The sequence below is a fragment of the Amphibalanus amphitrite genome, unplaced genomic scaffold (genome assembly GCF_019059575.1).
Source record: "Amphibalanus amphitrite isolate SeventyFive unplaced genomic scaffold, NRLGWU_Aamphi_draft 000021F_arrow, whole genome shotgun sequence".
In the NCBI taxonomy this organism is placed as follows: domain Eukaryota; kingdom Metazoa; phylum Arthropoda; class Thecostraca; order Balanomorpha; family Balanidae; genus Amphibalanus; species Amphibalanus amphitrite.
The window spans coordinates 302,625-321,134 of NW_024881517.1; the positions used below are offsets into that span (position 1 = coordinate 302,625).

Consider the following 18,510-nt stretch of genomic DNA (forward strand, 5'->3'; position numbering starts at 1 on the left):
ATTTCTAGCTGTTTAGCGTTAGCGAATGTACCTGAAAAGCTATGATTTTTTTTTATAGAACTATTGTCCCAATGGGTGAATTGCTGGCTTTGGGCCCCGGTGCCACGCTAAGCGGAACCTGTTGCGAATGACATCACAGAGCCACCAACACCCCGGTGTCCAGGGTCGCACCAGCCGGCTGAAGTTTGTGGCTCAATGCCTCTCTTGTAATCTCAACCCATCTCCCTGCTTCCATTCCAATATCTCCCCTTGCCATCTCATCCTATGGCTCTGCAATGGTCTTATTTGACCAAAAGGTAACTCACCCTGCAACAAAGCAAATGGAATGTTGACAGATCGTCGAACAAGGACTTTGCGTGAGGAAGAGCTTAAAAATTATTTGGTCTCAATATTCAGGAAATTATTTGCAGAGCCAATGGTTTTACATGTGATAAGTATTGCCTTTATGCTATGTACATATGATGAAATCGCGAGATTAGCGTAGGATCTAGGAAAAAGAGGCTGCGACAGAATCTGAGGTATATGAGAGAAATTAGTTCGCCTCTTGCCAGCGTGGCACAGACCATGGAATTATCTGATGTATGCACATATTCTGCGGGAAATCTCATCGCCATTTATCACGGGACCATTATGGATATTGCGGGCAGCCAACGCTGTCGTTAATCATGTTTTATAAATCAAAGGGAAAATATAATATGGTTTATCTATGATGAAGGCAAAACACTACGCTAACTTAGCACCTGCTCTCTTACATAGATGTTTGCCGCATTGCAGATATTCTCTGGTCTATTTTCGAAAAAAGTAACCATTTGAAATACGGTAAGAATGTTATGATTTGCGTCGCATAATTACTATTTTACTTTTTATATTGGGTCACTTATCGTTATCAGTTTTCCAACAGAGAAAGTCCAAAACATGCGAGCCTTTCTCCAACTGTGGTCATTCTACCGCACGCTTTTATACATGTGTTTCTTTGCAGAGGCTCAGACGGGACAGCTAGGATGTTCCAAACAGTAACTGGCTCCAGAACGTTAGCGACACCATATCATAATGGCCCCAACACTCAGCGACTGCTTTAGTGACGCCAATCAAATATTCTATGGGCTGTGCCACTGCCAAATGACATAAGCTGATTCGAGACACCTTTCGCAATGCATATACATTCACTTGGCAAAATTTAGCTCTTATAATGTTAACAATTTTCACACCTAATCCACAGATGATCTTGCCGCGAAAAAAAAACACAAAATAACTCTTGCAAAATCAATCTAATCGTTGGGACATTTCATGATGCCGCTCGGCATTGCGGCGGCCGTTTTTCCGTCGCTCCAAAGCTCCCGAACCATGGTCTATGATGGGGTGACTTGGACACAGAGCCATCGAGTCGCGGCGCTGGGGAGCGCTTTCTGATCAGGCTGTGCCGTTGATGGCCCTCGTAAGGCCATCACACGCCGGCGCTGTCCCATCCAGCCAGATGACTGATGGCTATGAGATTATACTCAACCGTCTCATGGTAGGGCTTGTCGGACTCACATCTGTGAGGCTTTTTGGCAGAGGATGACGGAGTTGGAAAAAACTGCGTAGAGCCGTATACCTTCCGGTCACGTCTCTGTGAAGTACAAATATTAAAATTATATTTGTCGTTGAGAAGTAAGCCAGGTTCACATGAGAGACCGAATATGAAATGTTGATTTGAAACCTTACCATCATTATTACCATCATTACCATCATAGGCACCATACCATCATTATTTGAGGTGTCAAAGTTAGTGACATATACTCGTATTGATCTTTGAGACAATATCGGTATTGTATTTTCATGTTTTGGCTATTTCCATATCAGGGTAGCTTTCATCCACTGCCACTTTCAGTAGCTAAAAGCCAGTCACGGAAGTCTCAACTTTTGATGCCTATCTTGCGTCTCATACAATAAGCATTAATATTTGCTGGAGACGGAAATGATCTAAATAAGCGGCTCGTCAGCTATTCCGCACCAAAGTATTAGGTCAAAGGATGGTGAAGTGGCGTGGAAACTGACTGGGCGCTTGGCGGCATTGCGGCACAGTCTAATTATCAGGCGCTCGGTGGTATTGCGGCACAGTCTGGTCGTCAGGCGCTCAGCGGTATTGCGGCACAGTCTAATTATCAGGCGCTCGGTGGTATTGCGGCACAGTCTGGTCGTCAGGCGCTCGGTGGCATTGCGGCACAGTCTAATTATCAGGCGCTCGGTGGTATTGCGGCACAGTCTGGTCGTCAGGCGCTCGGTTGCTTAGTGCTTATATGATTGCTTAGAAATGCTGTGACAAATTGTTGAGCACATGATTCCGAAGGTGATCGGTGAAGTAGATAAGTGATGAAAAATTGAGCCTCAAATGGAGTCTTGAAAACCACATCGACGGCTAATACATCAGCACTTGTGATAGCTGTTCAGGAGTGACCGAAAAAGTATAGGACACAAAAGGTAGTTGTTTAGGAGATGGTCCGATATTTAATCGATAGAAGGCCCATTTTTAAAGCAAACTGATTCTTTTTATTCCATTTAATCATTATGATGTTTCAACCATAATTGACCAACCCTAAGGCGAAAAGAAAAGAAAACTTTTACTTGATAGCTGAAACACAAAACAGGTCATTTTTAACATTGGTATATTCATGCCTACACATTTTCAATTGTGTTTATTGACCTTCAGTCAATTCAGTCACATACCTAAAGGTTGTTGCCCTTCTCATTGTCTATGCATATCTCTCTCCTTCTCTTTCTCTCTTTCTCTCTCTCTCTCTCCCTTCCTCTCTCTCTCTCTCTCTCTCTCTCTCTCTCTCTCTCTCTCTCTCTCTCCCTCTCTCTCCCTCTCCCTCTCTTCCACGCCTGTTGTCTCTGCAATCCGCAGTCAGCTGTCAGCTGAGTCGGTTTCGCTCTGATTGCCGCCGACATCGGCGGACGCTGCAGCGCTGCCATATTGGACGCCCACTGACAAATGTTTATGCCCCGAGGGTGTGTCGGCTACCACCAACCGTCGCTCGGCGCCGTCACAAAGTCCGCACACAATCCGACAAAGAAATGCGTACACTCAACTTTCAATTTAAATACAAACTGAAATGAGCCTGGGAGCAAGAGGAAGGTGATTGGCAGAATGAAGAAGGGGTAGGTGAATGAAGAAGGCAACGAAGGAGAGAGCCAGAGAGGTGCAAGAAGAGAAAAGACTGCGATACGGAGAGAGAGAGAGAGAGAGAGAGAGAGAGAGAGAGAGAGAGAGAGAGAGAGAGAGAGGGAGAGAGAGAGAGAGAGAAATAGAGAGAGAGAAAAAGAGAGAGAGAGAAGAGAGAGAGAGAGAGAGAGAGAGAGAGAGAAAGAGAGAGAGAGAGCGAGAGAGAGAGCGAGAGAGAGAGCGAGAGAGAGAGAGAGAGAGAGAGAAACAATGTAAAAGAAATGTGGAACTGAAAATTAAGGCAGCTTAGACGGGCGGAAGGATATGAGATATGGCTGTCGATAGAGTGGTACTGTGTGATCGGAGTGACGTATAAGGGGCTGCTGAAAGTGACTGGTAGATGAAAACGGCCACAAATATCAAAACTACGTGGGTAATGAATTCCGACACCGACATCCGATGCCGTTGAGTTTGATTGTCGATGATGCTGAAATGTGGCAGATAACTCATTCATTGACAGTGAAGAATGAATTATCAGTCTCCAGCAGCCCGACTGTGCATTTTGACAGACTGGGGTCGTTTTGTGTAAGTTTCAGATTCACGACGACATGGCAATGTTGGATGTGTTGATTGTGGATGACTTTGGAATAGTTATGGTTTCCTCAAACAGATCAAATCGGCCTCCTGACTAAGCTAACTTATTCCATCAAACGGCATAGAAAACCCTTTCGTTTGCTGTTTTATGAAGGGGCCGCACTATCTCTTATGCTGTCTGCACGTGCCTCGGATGAATGTTTTCATTGATATCAACATCATACATATATAAATATTCGATAGAGGACTCCAAGAATTATGATATTGCTATTGGCAATACATTTCATGACTGGGCGTTTCACTATTTGTGTCCAAAATTAGCATATGCATTTCGTGTGGGCTGACAAATGCGCCAATGAATCTCGTGAAGCGCGGCCTCCAGGCATCTTGGGGAACATGCAGTGGCTAATAATGCTCAGGGAGATATACATGCACCAAGCCATATAACGATGTGGCTACTAATTCTGCAGACAAGTTAATCCAATGGGACCACATTCACAGCGCCTTTGCGCAATGCTTCTGTTTAGTTAGCGAGTTTGATCACGTAATGCATCGACCACCATAAGTCGCTTATCTTTCTTCACCTTGTATTTCTATTTGCATAGATAGTCACCATGTCGTTGTGAGTTGCAGGCTGATGGCAACATCGGAAAAGTGTGGGACGAGCATTTCCATGGCATGAGAAATCAATATAATATGTAATTATGAAGTTTATGTATGTACAGGGTGTCCCATAAGTTCGTTCTCACCTAAATTTTACGTTTTTAGGCTCTCTTGCTTAAAGGCACGCTGAAATTGGTTCGTTACTGGGCTGACGTGGTTGCCATGGCTGGTAGAAATATGCTCCATAGTAACTAATTTCTGTAGACAAAATAGTTTTTGCTAGAGAACCCGTTTCCTACACAGACGGCTAACGCCGCAACATAGAGGTCTCCAATACGGGTACGTCTCGGTATTTAGTCAGCACGTGACCATTCGCGACGATTGAGGGTGATTGAGGCCTACCAGTCTGTAGACAATGTCCATCGCTAACTGGACGCACAGTCAGCAAGTGACACCGATGATTTGTCGGGAGTCAATCATTGCAAGTTTATCCTCTTTTTTTGTCAGCTCTCAGGAGTGAGCCATGTGGCCAAAACTGTGTGGCGCCAAAGTGGCCATCAAAAAGGTCAAAGGGTTAGAAAGTTGGTAAACAGACTTTTCAGGATGGATTACCAGCTGTCTAAGAGTGTTCTTTCGGGGTACATAACTCAAGGTGACTTAAGCTTTGCTTACCGGAGGGCTCAAAACAGTCAAAAACGTCTTAAAATGGCCAAACATGAGTTTCGTTATGCCTGAGGCTAAAAAAACTAAGGGGCTGAGGACATCAACCAGGTCATCTGGACTAACTAGTCCACGTTCGAGATGAAACACCCGTCCAAACCCGAAAACAACCCCATAAGGGCGAAGGAGGAGGCCTCCATTTCGTCCCGTTATGTTCCTATGCGAAAGGCCAAGGTCACGGTATTGTGGGGTTATAGGCGTCCAGACGCTGACCAGGTTGCGAATGGTGTCCCAGAAACAGCTTTGGGAAGCATAATGCTTTTCCAAGAACATCTAGGAGGAGTTTCAACCCTCAAGCTTAACTCGAACCGCGAGTATGAACACATTTATAGAGGAAAAAATGGCATCCGAGAGGTCGTAGGCCCATCTTCAGGCAAGACAGTGCATCAGTGCACAGGTCAAGCAAAGCTTAAAAGCGGTGCAAGGAGACTGTGACAGGCGTTTGTGGCAAGACCACATGCCAGGCACCTCATCAGATCAAAATTTCATAAAAATTTGTTGGTTTTGCTGAAAATTAGGCTCGTCGAAGCGTAGCGCTGTTCCAGCCTCGAGGAGCTCACGACGCATGTCAAGTCAGTCTGGATTAACTTTAAGCCTGCTATGCAGCCAAACATGCCGGTTGGCATGCCGCAGCATGTGTTCATGTGTTTGCCTATTAAATGGGGAGCACATTGAGGGGTCACAAATATATCAAGACGCAATGTACTCTGTTTCACATGCAAATATAATGTGAGAACGAACTTATGAGACACCCTGTATATGTCGGTGTGTGTTGGTCTGTATAAATGCACAGATAACTCATAGAAAGTTTGATCATCTGTTTAGCATGCTATTTCGAAAAAGAGGACATACATTGGCATATGTAGAGCTGTAACAGATCACACCCAGACGGTATTTACATAATGCTAACAGTCTTGCCGCCGACATCAAAATAGATTATCTCTCAGTATTACTTCGTCATAAAGGGATTAAAACCATCTTACGGCTACAGCCTGATCAGTTGTGAAAGTACATAAATCTATTCTAATTGTGATCGACAACTGACGTGTGCCATACCTACTTAATTTTGGGTTAGTTCAGCATTTTAATAATTATCCTGCATTTTAGCAGCTCCCTTCACCCTTGAAAATCCAGAAATCTAGCGAGAGCGAATTAATGTGTCCCACATGACAATGCCAGAGTGGAGCGCCCAATTTGGAGACGTTATCTGACATTTGACGTGACAGTTGTCGCCGATAACGCTACTGCAACGCCACCAAATGTCAGGAGCCAAGGAGCTCCGCAGTACTGGGTGGATCAAAGCAGCCCGCACTCCACCTCTCGTGTCCCATATACGACACCGACAACAGACCCGCCTTCTTCATTTTCTCCCAGTCCTCTGCGGGCTCACCCTTCCTCGCTGGGAGTCGCTCCATCATCCGGTGCATATCCAATGGGCTGTCCAGCGCTCCGGGCCGCTGACATGACCCCGTTACCGCCGGCCCGTGCGGCTGACGGGCCGCGTCCCGACCCTGATGTATGGCGCCGCCCATAACTCGGCCACCGGTGTCCGTCCCCCGGATCACTAAATGGTCCCTGCGCATAATGTGACCGGGTGTAATCGAGCGCGACAGCTCGATCGCAGCCGGACGTCCGCCGCGGAGAACCGCTCCCTTATCGGTCCGAGCTCTGCTGTCGAGCTCGACATCGCGGCGGCGACTCGGTCAGTGTTGGAGCACTCATAGCTAGTCAGGTTAAACTTTCATACAAATGCTTTGTAAATCAAATGAGGGTATAAAGTGACAATTGACCACAGGTGGACCACGACCGTAAAGGCATATTATCAATGAACACTGAAATATCACAGCATGGGCCGATGAGCTGAATGAGCAGCAGGCCTGAATGAGCTACTTACACGCGCAGCATATCTCTGAGCACGTGAATTTTAGCACTGATAGATGGATAATCCAGCCATTCAGCGGGTAACGCCATGAATTAATAAAAAAAACTTTCTGTGTGCCGTTCAAAGCTCTCCTCTGCTTCTATTGCTGAATGCATCATCTAACTGTTCTAGACATTGACATTGTCAATGGTAATGCACAGACAATCGGAACGGTTTACAGAACCAATCAGTTTACTTTGCCATCGTTTCTGTTGTCCGGATATTAAAATGGGAACATTAATAACCTAACTAGACCCGGAGGCATTACCATTCTTCCTGAATATTATATGCAAATCGGAGGACGTGGCGGAAGTTATCAGCTACTGGCAGCCAACACACTACTTTACCATGCCTGTCGCCGAGCAACAGCAACGAGGAAAATAGTTAAATTGGATGCTGCAACAATGTGTTATCGATCGATGATATGCTAGAACGCCTGCTAACTCAGTCAATGCTGTAAAAGATGGGTCCTCCCTTTCTTGACTTACATTATATTCGGCCGCACCTCCTATCAACCAGTAAATGATACGATGAAGAGGTGCTAGACAGAAAACGTTTTTATATGACATACCTATATGTAAGGGTACAACAATATATTGTACTGCTTACATAGTATAAAGATCTAATTCCGATAAGCAGTCAATCAGCCTATGCGAATGAACTGCTGTCACAAACAGTTAACAATAACTAAGGTTCATACGCAGGTTATACCTGCCTATTTCAGCTATTCCGTTCTTGTAACAAATGTATCTTTTCCACCCAACAGACATCTTGGTGGCCCATACAGTGACCCATAATGCTGCCAACCACACTTAAGCGCATAACCAAGCCATGCAAATGAACAGCCGTCCAATTTCACTTCACTTTCACGTCACTTTGTCTGACACTGTCTGGTGTGGATCCAGCGGGGCTGGGCGGCGGCGGCCGCGATCTAGTGGTCCCGGGGGGCGGCCGGCGGCAGCGCGGCCAACTTGGTGCCGGGTCCCGAGCTCCGAGCGGCGGCAGAGGCGGAGCCGGCTCCGGCTGGGGTGCAGGGGGATGGGATGGGATCGGACGGGGAGGGGATTGTTGTCAGGGCGGGTCATGGGATGTGGACTGTCGGCGGCCCTGGATGATGGTGATGGGTGCAGGCGGTATAGCTGGGAGTGGATGGGAGGGGCGGTAAATGGGGGAGGCTGGCGGGTGAACGGTGACGGCTGGCGGGGGACAGGGGTAGTCTGTGAAGTAACGGCTGGCGTGGGACAGGGGTAGGCTGCGAAGTGGCGGCTCTAGGAAGGGCTACAGGAGGCGATGTGTGGCGGGGCCATCAGAGCTCTCCGGCACTGGAGGGCTCGGCGATATCCTAAATCCGCCGCCGACCGGCACCGGCTGCGGCCCCCAGCGTTGCCCTATTGGCTACATACATCACAGGCGCCAGGACGGCGCGGAACGGCCGGCAGAGGACACGGCCGGTGAACGAGAGCCGGATGGAAAGCGATAGATGTCACAGACATTGGTGGCCATCAGCCACTTTTTCCCCGCCACGCTTGGCTTTTTTTACCTAAAAGAAACTAATAAATTTTACGAGAGCATTGCACGAAAGAAAAAGTTTTATTCGTTCTCGAGAATGAAAATGTTATTTTTGATTTCTTTATTTATTTTATTTATTTATTTGTTGCACATCCTTCCATGCAGGCATAGTTATTTCAGGATGGCACATGATCAGGGAACCACTATGCACAATGCACATGCACTTTCCTCGAGCCGCGTTCGAGTTCACTAAGGAGGAGAAAAAGAAAAACAGGACCAAGGCAACACCTTAGACCACTTCAGCATCAAACTATACATTTCGTGGTGGCCTGATCGCCCGCTTAAAAGCAAATATGCTGGACGTGCCTTGGATCTCTCGGGGCAGCCGGTTCCATGCCGAGCCAGCCCTGTACATGAAGTGTTTTTGAGTGGCAATAAGCCGCACTTTCGGTAGGTGCACCTGCTCTGTATCTGTCAGGCGCGTGTCACGAGTCGCCACATCACATCGACGTTTGAACATATCTTGTACCACGATTGGTGCATGGGGATCGCAGATTGCGCGGTGCACCTTCAGTCGATCACGCTCCTCCACCAGCTCGCCAATCCGTGACCAGTGGAGCGACTTAAGAACTGGTGTGATGTGATCACGGCGCTTCGAACCGGTCACCAAACGAGCCGCAAAGTTAAAGGGACCCTCCCACCTTCAAAAAAGTTAATGAATTGGCACGAAAGTGATGTCGCTCGGTTCAGAAAGAGCGAAAACGAATATCTACCAAATTTCATCGAAAAATATTCACCGGTTTTTAAGATATTAGACTTTTACTTTTGTTTACTTTTTGGGATCTCCGCTGTTCCTAGCGACTTTATTTGAAAGTGCGGCATTTGTTGCGCGCAAAGCAGCATATACCACCGCGTGCTACCAAACGTTTTAGTAAAAGATTTAAAAATCGTTAGATCTCCGCTGACGTCACAAATTCTAAGGGGGCATACCAATGCACTAGCCCCTTAGAATCCGAAAACTGCAAGTTTGAAATTCCATATCTCCGAATTAAAGCATTTGTCGATGTTGTGAGTGCCCAAACCGGTATTTGCAGGCCATGGCCACCAATTTGGCTATCTCAACTCAAAACTAATGTTAAGGTGGGAGTGTCCCTTTAATCATTTTTTGCAGTCGCTTAAGTTCTTTGTCGGCAGCTCCGCCCCAAACTGGTAAGCAGTAGATAATTTGATGGAAGATATGAGCTTTGATAATAGTAAGCAGGGCCTCGGTAGTGAAGTTACGCCTGAATCTGTAAAGCGAAATCAATATGCTGTAGCAACGGCGCACAACTGATGAGATGTGTTGATTCCATGTTAACGTCTGGTCAACAGTTACACCAAGAAGTTTACACCAAGAAGTGATGTAAATGTTATTTATATTTACGATTAAAACCTCATTAAAAAGCAGCTACACATGTTAGTCAGTTTTAGTGACGTGTCGAACGCCCGGAATATTTAGGAGGGGTCTATTTCGGGTTATCGAGCGACGATGAAGTTCATGTCTTGACGTCTCATAAAGATGGTGACATTTGGCGTCGGGGTTCTGGTGGGGTACGAGCCACAGCCCCGCGGCGACTGGCCGCCCAACTTGACGATATTGGCTTCACGCCGGTCAAGGTCGTGACCCCAGGCCGCTATTTTATTGCGTTACATCTATATAGGAGGCTTGTTGATGCAGTGTTTATTGGCGTTCCCGCTGTTTTATTTTGTTTAGCATGTTACAAAGACGAACAAACATGAAAATAAGCTTTGTTTTCTAAATCTCTGCGCTTCAAATGTACACAAATACGGTGAAGTGAAATATTTGTGCTAGTGTCAAACATTTTGAAACACCGATAAACAAATTTACCTCAATCAGGCTAGTATGGTTTCTCAGCAACCTAAAGGGATGTGTTGCATGCGCGCAGCCGCAGGCTACATTAGCGGTCTAAATACCGTTACATTCCCAGCCCGCGCGCTGCTCTCTCGGCGTGTACTCACTGTTTATTGCCCACAGCTCCTCCAGACACCTGGCGCGGAAGTCGTCGATCTCGCGGCGCTTGTCGCGGGGCAGCGTCGGCCGCTCGGTCGGCTCCGCAGGCTGGCCTTCCAGCGACTCGAACAGGAACGCGCCGACCACCGAATAGCCCACCACCAGGCCGCACAGACCCACGTGCGAGAACAGGTGCGTGAAGAACACCTTGATGTAGTAGCGCAGCCGGTAGCACTTCTTGTTCCGCTTTACCATGGCGACGCGGCTGGTGGGAAACGGCACTGGAGACACTGCCGAAGACACTGCAGTGGTATCGGGAATCGGGAGTATGCAGTTCGTGGTCGGTGGTCTGCCACTGGCAATTGACTACACACCAGTCCAAAAACTCAGACACGGGTCAACTTCGAACGTCCCTAGCCAGTTCAAATTCACTCATCACGATCGTAGCACGCATTCCCAACGATGCTTCACGACTTTCCGGTTTGCTGCATAGTTTACCGGTTCGCCTTTCGTGTCAGTCACTGCAAAGGCGATTTCCAAACGCACTCCTCCTTAGCCAACAGGGATGGCTGATCTTCCACCATAGAGGTCCTCAGCTGGCCTCTTGCGGTGCTTCAGGAGACTACCCAGTGACCACGCGTCGGGGTCAGCGGTGAAACTATTTTGGACCGCGGATTACCGAGCTGAGATTGCCGCTCGCTCTGTGGGCAGTCCTCGGCGCCGTAGTCGGCTTAAGTTGACACCCTGACACTCTCGGAATCATCCGCCGAGTCCGACACTCGACAGTCTGAGTGGCACTCGGCGTCCGACACTCAGCCCGTGCCGTCCAGTGGGAGGGTGCCGCGGCGCTGCTTACCGGGGAGAGCCGTCCGGGTGATCCACTCGTCGACAGCCTGAGAACCAACGGGAGAGACAGCTAATGAAACCGGTCGGAGCCACGAGAGCCGAGCCGCTGATAAGCACTCGGAGAGAGTTGGAAAAGTATCTAGCTAAGGACGAGCTACTGTCAAAACCTCGATGTTAGTGGAAAATGAAACGGTAATGGAATGGGGCCTGCCTAACAAGAGAGCTGCAGCTTACTAAAAAAAAACTAAAGCTAGCATTTTTTTGGGGGGGGAGGGGCAAATGGACAGTGGAGAGATCATAAATGTTTACCTAATATGATCGTTATCAAGTCCTATATATTGCCTGAGGACCTGTTGATTTCCTTTTATTTTCAAGAAAGGAACGGAGACATCCAGTATCTATGTTTAATCTGGGTGAAAAGTCTTAGTAAACAGTATAAATAAGTTTGCATCAATGCATCTATACCTTAACCCGCGACCTGGTGGGGGGGGGGCTATTTTTTGCCCCCCCCCCCTCCAGACTTTTCGATATATCTCCAGAACCGCTGCGCTGATCGTCACCAAACTTTCAGTACCCTCCCGGACATCAATTTTACACATTGTGACCAAAAATTTTTCCAAAGGCTATGATAGGTTGGCCGGAAATGACGTCAGAGTGACGTCATGTTCTGCCGTTTTCGACCCAAAAAAGGGTTTTGCGGGAAGAGCTGTCAGGCCTATAGCTTTGCAAATACAGAAAAATGATAAAGACATAAAAGCTGTAGAATTGACAGGGCTACAAAACTGTCATCTCGGATTTTTGAAATTTTTGGATTTTGACCCCAAAAAATCAAAAAATAGATTTTTTGGATATAATAGTCGGAAAATCCAAAAAGTTTTTTGATTTTCGCAAAAACCGGAATATATGTGATAGTCCTTACCGCTTTCCATCTACATACCAAATTTGAGATTGATACCTCTTTTTTTGGCGAAGTTATAGCGAAAAAACTGTTCAAAATTGATGACGTCAAATTTTCAAACTCAATTTTTAGCAATTATAGACCCCGTAGCGCAAAACAAAGACCACCATTAGACTCCCCGTGACGAGCTGCATCGAATCAATACCCATTTTATGCAAAACTATCAACTTTAAAATTTGACCTTTTTTGGCCTGACCTTGACCTGACCTTGACCTGACCTTCACCAGAAAGTGACCTAAGCCGTACCTGATAGTCTTATAACCAACACCATTGAGTTGGAAATGAAAAATTGGCCATAAAACATGCATCACACAACATTAGTAAAGTTGGGTTCATGTGACCTGACCTGTGACCCTTGGTGACCTGACCTGTGACCTGACCTGGTATTGTCAGTGACCTCTAATAGCAACATATCTACTAGGCAACTGACGCCCTATCGCTGATTCTCGACAAAATGCGTTTTCCTCGGTGTTATAGCGCATTCCCTAGAAGACCCGTGAACGGTGAAACATTTCATCTTTGACCTGACCTGTGACGTCATCGGTGACCCCGAGGTCAATGAAATTTGGTTTCCGTCGACAAATTTGACAGGCCTTTCGAACGCCGTTTAAATTTTGCGGATCCGTCCAGTAGTTTTGGAGATACGAGGGGGGGCAAAAAATAGCCCCCCCCCCCCCACCAGGTCGCGTTATAAACAGACCCCACCAGGGCGCGGGTTAACTAGCCTCAAATGTAAGGTCAGAGTCGGGCTAAATCAAGCTCTAAGGATGTTAATTTATTCGATATTCATTGTGTAGCATGCCTATCTGTATATTTTAAAATCAGCTCTATTTATAACTTATTCCGTGTCATAACTGTCGAATGTCGTATACCGAAAATGTCGAAAATATCCAGAGAATAAAAGGAGCATTATGACTTCCGTTCATTGAAAGCCATCACATACGATCCCCATTTCCTTTTGAGATCATAAACACATCACTGTAAATGTTTATGTCAAAGTAGGTGCTTTGGCCATGTGCGATAAGCTTTTAAGGGAAATTTTAGAACGGATGATATTGATAAACATAACTTCAACAGGTCAAGTGCGCCCAAATATTACGCTCGTCAACAACAGCCTAGCGACATTTGGCACCGAAGCCGCGATAAAGTCTAAAAATTTCTGAAAGTAAACGCCCGCATGATCCGGGAGCCTCCAAACAGAGCGTCACTCGAATGTGCGGCTGACATCAACAATGGGAGGAGGCCGGGCGGAGCCGAAATAGGCGACCTGACGCGACCGCCGACCACCCAGAGCACGGCGCCTGGGTCAGCGCGACGGGCCCGCCCGCCCGGGTCAGAGTGGTGATTTTGTTTGTCATTTAGTTCCCTGGTGCTTTTTCGATATTCGTGATGTGGATGCTACAACCAGTTGCTAGTTATCTCGAACAAAGTATTATTTAATACAAAAGAAATGACAAAAAAGATGAATTATGTCTTCATGATAACAATAAAAACTCATGCAGGCCTAGTCTGGCTCGCAAGCTTGCAAGGACCCTGGCAGCGACTCTGGTCCAGCCTTTTTGACGGGATGACACCGACCGTCCTTGGTTTGAAATTGTGTAAGCCGCAGTTCTAATCCCTGTAAATGAGCCCAATTTCTATAACTTATAAGCGACAGCAAGACTCTATAGCGACAGTCATTCTCCATTTTCTCTTATCCGTTGAGATATTGGACGCTAAATCATAGCGACGTTCTTTCGAAGCCTGTTACGATCTCACCACGCTAAACAAATGCGTCACGTCCCTCCCTAGCCCGCCGGTCGGGCACGCATTGTGGCCATTTGCAAACGGCGCACGGCGCGCCGCTCCGGGCGTGTTGTATTTCCCGCTGAGCGTTCTCAGAAGACTGTGGTCGCCGGTCGGACCTCGGCTCGACGCCCGGTCGTACGGAGGCAGGCGGCACCCATGGCGCAGAGACGAAGCCAATCTGGGTGATGACCGCTGGGGATCAGAGAGCGGCGGCTGATGACGCACGGTGGATCAGTTGGAGTCCGCTGGTAGCGCACAGTGGAGCTCAGGAGAACCGGCGGAAAATAGAGGAAAGTCGGGTGCAAGAAACCGGAAAATGAACTCTTGGCACAATCATCAACAATAAATGTGATGATGCGTGTCAACGGCAAAACTAGAAATAACAATAATTTACCGCATTGTGTGAATTTTGCAGGGACTTTTGTAAACCTTTGGCCCTCGGAGCCCTAAATATTTCAACAAAAGCCTGTTTTTGTAGCTGTTTTTCACCCAAACCCTCTCCTGTGACACTCCAGCCAGTGGGCGTCGACCCCACGCAGCCATAAACAAGCAGCTGTCGCCTTTTTCATCGGCCGGCCTACCGCGCCCCGCCGCCTCCCGCTCTGTCGCTGCCGACGACTCGGCGTCCCGCGGCTGTCGAACGCGACGACCCCCGATTTCGGAAGTTGTGAGTCGGACGGTGACAGTGGCCAAAGTTGGACCGCAGTCCCGCGGAAGTTCCCACTGGCGGTCGTCGGCCGAGGTCGTTCTGGCACGAACCTTTCGTCAATCCGACTACTCCCGTCGTCCCGCCGGAAGCGACGCGAAATAACGCCGACAGGGTGGCCCGAGGCGGGATTAGAAACGTATTTATCTTTATGAATTAATGACTCCGACTCAAATGCGGCTGCGCCTCCCCGAGGCAGCTTCCATAGCGTGGCGCCCTGCGAATCGATTCTCCGCATGTGCAGGATCCCCGCGGGGACAGCGTAGTGGTTTCGCAGCCCAACGACCCTACTACCACACACAATGGCACCATCTCAGTCGAGCGCGCCGCTCGAGCTGACGCTGAAATATAGCTCTGATATGGCCATCCAAGATTCTTCCGGCATTCTCCACAGCGCAGTCATTTGGTGGAAATGAGAGCGGCGGGTGTTGAGCATCTGTTGACGCCGTTTTGAGTGGAGCTGCCGACCGTTGAGTGCGCGCGCTAGATCAGCGAGCACCGCCCACCCCGGTCCGTCGTCACACAATCAAATGACACGTTGATGACGTCACTGCTACGTAAGATGGTGACGTCACCAGCTGCTGGACGTCGTAGCTGTTGTAAGCCGTGTCTGATTTATGATCTCAGCCTTATTAAAGCACAAGGGTCACATTGAATGACGAGACGGAGACTGACTTCTGATTTATCAAAGTCGGTGATTGTTTTTATGACCAATAAAATATGGAGGCTCGTTTTGAAAAGTTTTCTTTTCTGAGCAGCTTCAAACAAATCCCCTAGAAAATCGTATCTTTCGATGTTGCTAAGCATAAATGGACACAATGATCATTGCCACCTGACATCATTTATTGCTCAGCACCTTTTCTTTGGTGCAAGTCCTCCAGAAAATAGTCATTTGTTTGCTTGGTATAAGAGATGAATCGGATACCATAAAGTGGGGCTATTTGAGACAGTAAGGTAGTGGTTTAGTAAAATCACTGTAAAATGAAAAACGTTTGATATTTCCTATCAATTTTTGCTAAGGGTGATGTGGAATTTAACGATGAATAACATGGATAAGGGGTTTTCAAAATTTTGAAAGGTTTTGAAAGAAATTTGGCATGAAACGAGAAATACAGAAAAATACAATTTAAGTTATATGAAAAGTACCCCTACCTGCAGCTTAACATGGTTGGAGGTTTAAAAACGTTGCAACCGAATCTATCGTAACTATAGTTTTACTTATGGGCTAAGCACATTTTTCATGAAAACATTTCATATTGTTAACGGCAGTGTTCGCCATGGGCCGGGCCAGCCCAATGGGCCATGGGCTGGGCTGGGCTACGGGCTGGGCTGGGCCCTCATATATGAAGGATCGATGGGCTGTGGATGGGCTGGGCCAAAAACTTGAACTGTTAAGTGGAGTCAGTGGTTCGCAACTGAGACAAAAACTATAGATAGCTTATTACTGTGCAAGACCCAAAAACGAGAAAATAAAGTACACATGAAATGTACATTGTGCATGCTGCTCGCAAAAGATTGTTTCTTTGCTACCTTTGGATACCTATGTGATGTCAGTAATTTTAATCCACTCATTTTTGACGGGCTGGGCCGGGCTGGGCTTTGACATGAATGGGCTCGGGCTGGGCCGGGCTGTGAACCCATGGGCCTGGGCTGGGCTGGACTGGGATTTTGCGGCCCGTGGCGAACACTGGTTAACGGTAGTGACGATTGTGTAAACCAATGTCTCAGAATCCCGATAACACCCACCTCGTCAAACCTCAACGTATGCCAAATACAGCTAATGATTGTGATGCCAAGGCCCTTAAAACAGGTGATGATGTATCCGAAAAGACTTACCGCCATCTGCCTAAAGTGTATCAAACGTTCGACCTAAGAAACACTGCTGAATCGGCCATGGGTTCATGGGACTTTTAGCAGCAAGCAATATTTACACATTGTAGCCTAATATTACCATCCAGTTTGTGACGATATTAGTTACCTTTGTGAATAGGTGCATCAAATGTATTTTATCAGTCACTGACGTGGTTGGTAATCCATCCATGTCTACTCTGGTTGACCGGAAGGCACCACTGAAGGTTATTATCATGTATACGTACTGCTAGGTGAGCCTTCAGTATATGTGTTACAGACCATATGAAAACCCAGTCCGTTTGCAAACGGCCGGCAAAGCCGGCCGTTTGCAAACCTCCTGAAATATCAGTACCACAGTATACCACAAATGAAATATACCACAGTTTTACATGAGGCTGAGAGCTGTATGCACTCGTCCAGCTTTTACCCTCTCACTGACTTACTGCGTGACCTTGCCACCAGCCTCCGCCGCCCACTCCGCCGGCTCCGTCGATTCCGTCGCCGTCGCCGGCACGGCCGACACTGGATCGTCGCCGTCGACGCCACGGCCGACACTGGACCGTCGCCGTCGACGGGACGGCGTGGTGAGCTGCGCGGCGCCGCCTCCCGCCAGTTTATCTTACGGAAAACTTGTCGGCTCGGCTGCCGACGTCTGGGACAGCTCGCACAGCGGCAAACGAGTCCGGACGGCCGGGGGCGGGAGGGCGGGGGGGGGGGGGGGCAACTGAGGGTGGCTCAGTGACATGGGCCATGACCACCTCGTTGCTTTCAGTGGAATGAGATTGAGTGGCAAGCAATAAGGGGCATCAGGTAGCAAGTAGTGTGATGCATTACCATGATACATGCTACCTTCTTGTGCTCTACCTGAAATAGTTGGCTGCTCATAAATTGATGGTTCTTTCTCATGAAAATTAAATGAAAATTAAATGAAAAATCTGACTCATCGTATAATAGCCACATGTACGCAGGGGAGAGTGGGGTAAGACGAGCACCTTAACATTGGAGCCATTTTTTCGGCCGGTTAGAAACATCATAGAAACAGGAAAGTGAGTGAAAACCTTTTTTTAGACATTTTACTTCCATTTGCCAGAAGATGAGACTTAGACCTGATTCAACAAATAAACTGCTGCTTTAAAAAAAAAACTTGCAAAAACCCGTCTTACCCCACCCCATGGGGTAAGACGGTCACATTGGTAGGGCAAGACGGCCAGCTTCTTTTACCGACCAGCACAGCTCGCAACAAATGCCCGAGATAAGCCGCATTGATACAGTCGCTCGTTGGTCTCAAATGCTTCGGAAAAGGCAGTATACGAGATTCGTGCAGAAGGCGTGTGCTCGTATATCCCGCGCCCTGGGGGGCTATTTTTTGCCCACCCCCCTCCAGACTTTTCAATATATTTCCAGAACCGCTGCGCCGATCGTCACCAAACTTTCAGTACCCTCCCGGGCATCAATTTGACACATTGTGACAAAAAAATCCAAAGGCTATGATAGGTTAGCCGCAAATGACGTCAGAGTAACGTCATGTTCTGCCATTTTCGACCCAAAAAAAGGCTTCGCGGGAAGAGCTGTCAGGCCTATAGCGTTGAAGATGCAGAAAAATGTTTAAGACATAAAAGGTGTAGAATTACCAGGGCTACAAAATAATTGTCTCAAAATTTTGGTTGTTTTTAATTTTAACCCCCCAAAATCATTTTTTTAAATATAATTACCAAAAAATCCAACAAGCTTTTTGATTTTCGGAAAAACGGAATATATGTGCTAGCCCTTACCGACTTCTATTCACATACCAAATTTTAGATTGATATCTCTCTTTTTAGCCAAGTTATAGCGAAAAAACTGTTCAAAATTAATGACG

General features: G+C 47.3%; 1 protein-coding gene across 2 annotated transcripts in view; it reads right to left on the reverse strand.

Moving 5' to 3' along the window:
• The window catches only part of LOC122390781, a 46,760-nt gene extending 29,554 nt beyond the window's left edge, over positions 1 to 17,206 (reverse strand). Inside the window, exons 1-2 of one of the 2 annotated variants that reach the window (XM_043384055.1) lie at positions 17,096 to 17,206; positions 10,512 to 11,396 (exon numbers count right to left, since the gene is read on the reverse strand). In XM_043384055.1, the coding sequence (XP_043239990.1) occupies positions 10,512 to 10,758 (247 nt within the window). In that variant the 5' untranslated portion in view covers positions 10,759 to 11,396; positions 17,096 to 17,206. Of the gene's footprint in view, positions 1 to 10,511; positions 11,397 to 17,095 lie in introns of those variants that run through there. The other variant, XM_043384062.1, reaches the window with a different exon arrangement.
• Between the last annotated feature and the right edge of the window lie 1,304 nt (positions 17,207 to 18,510).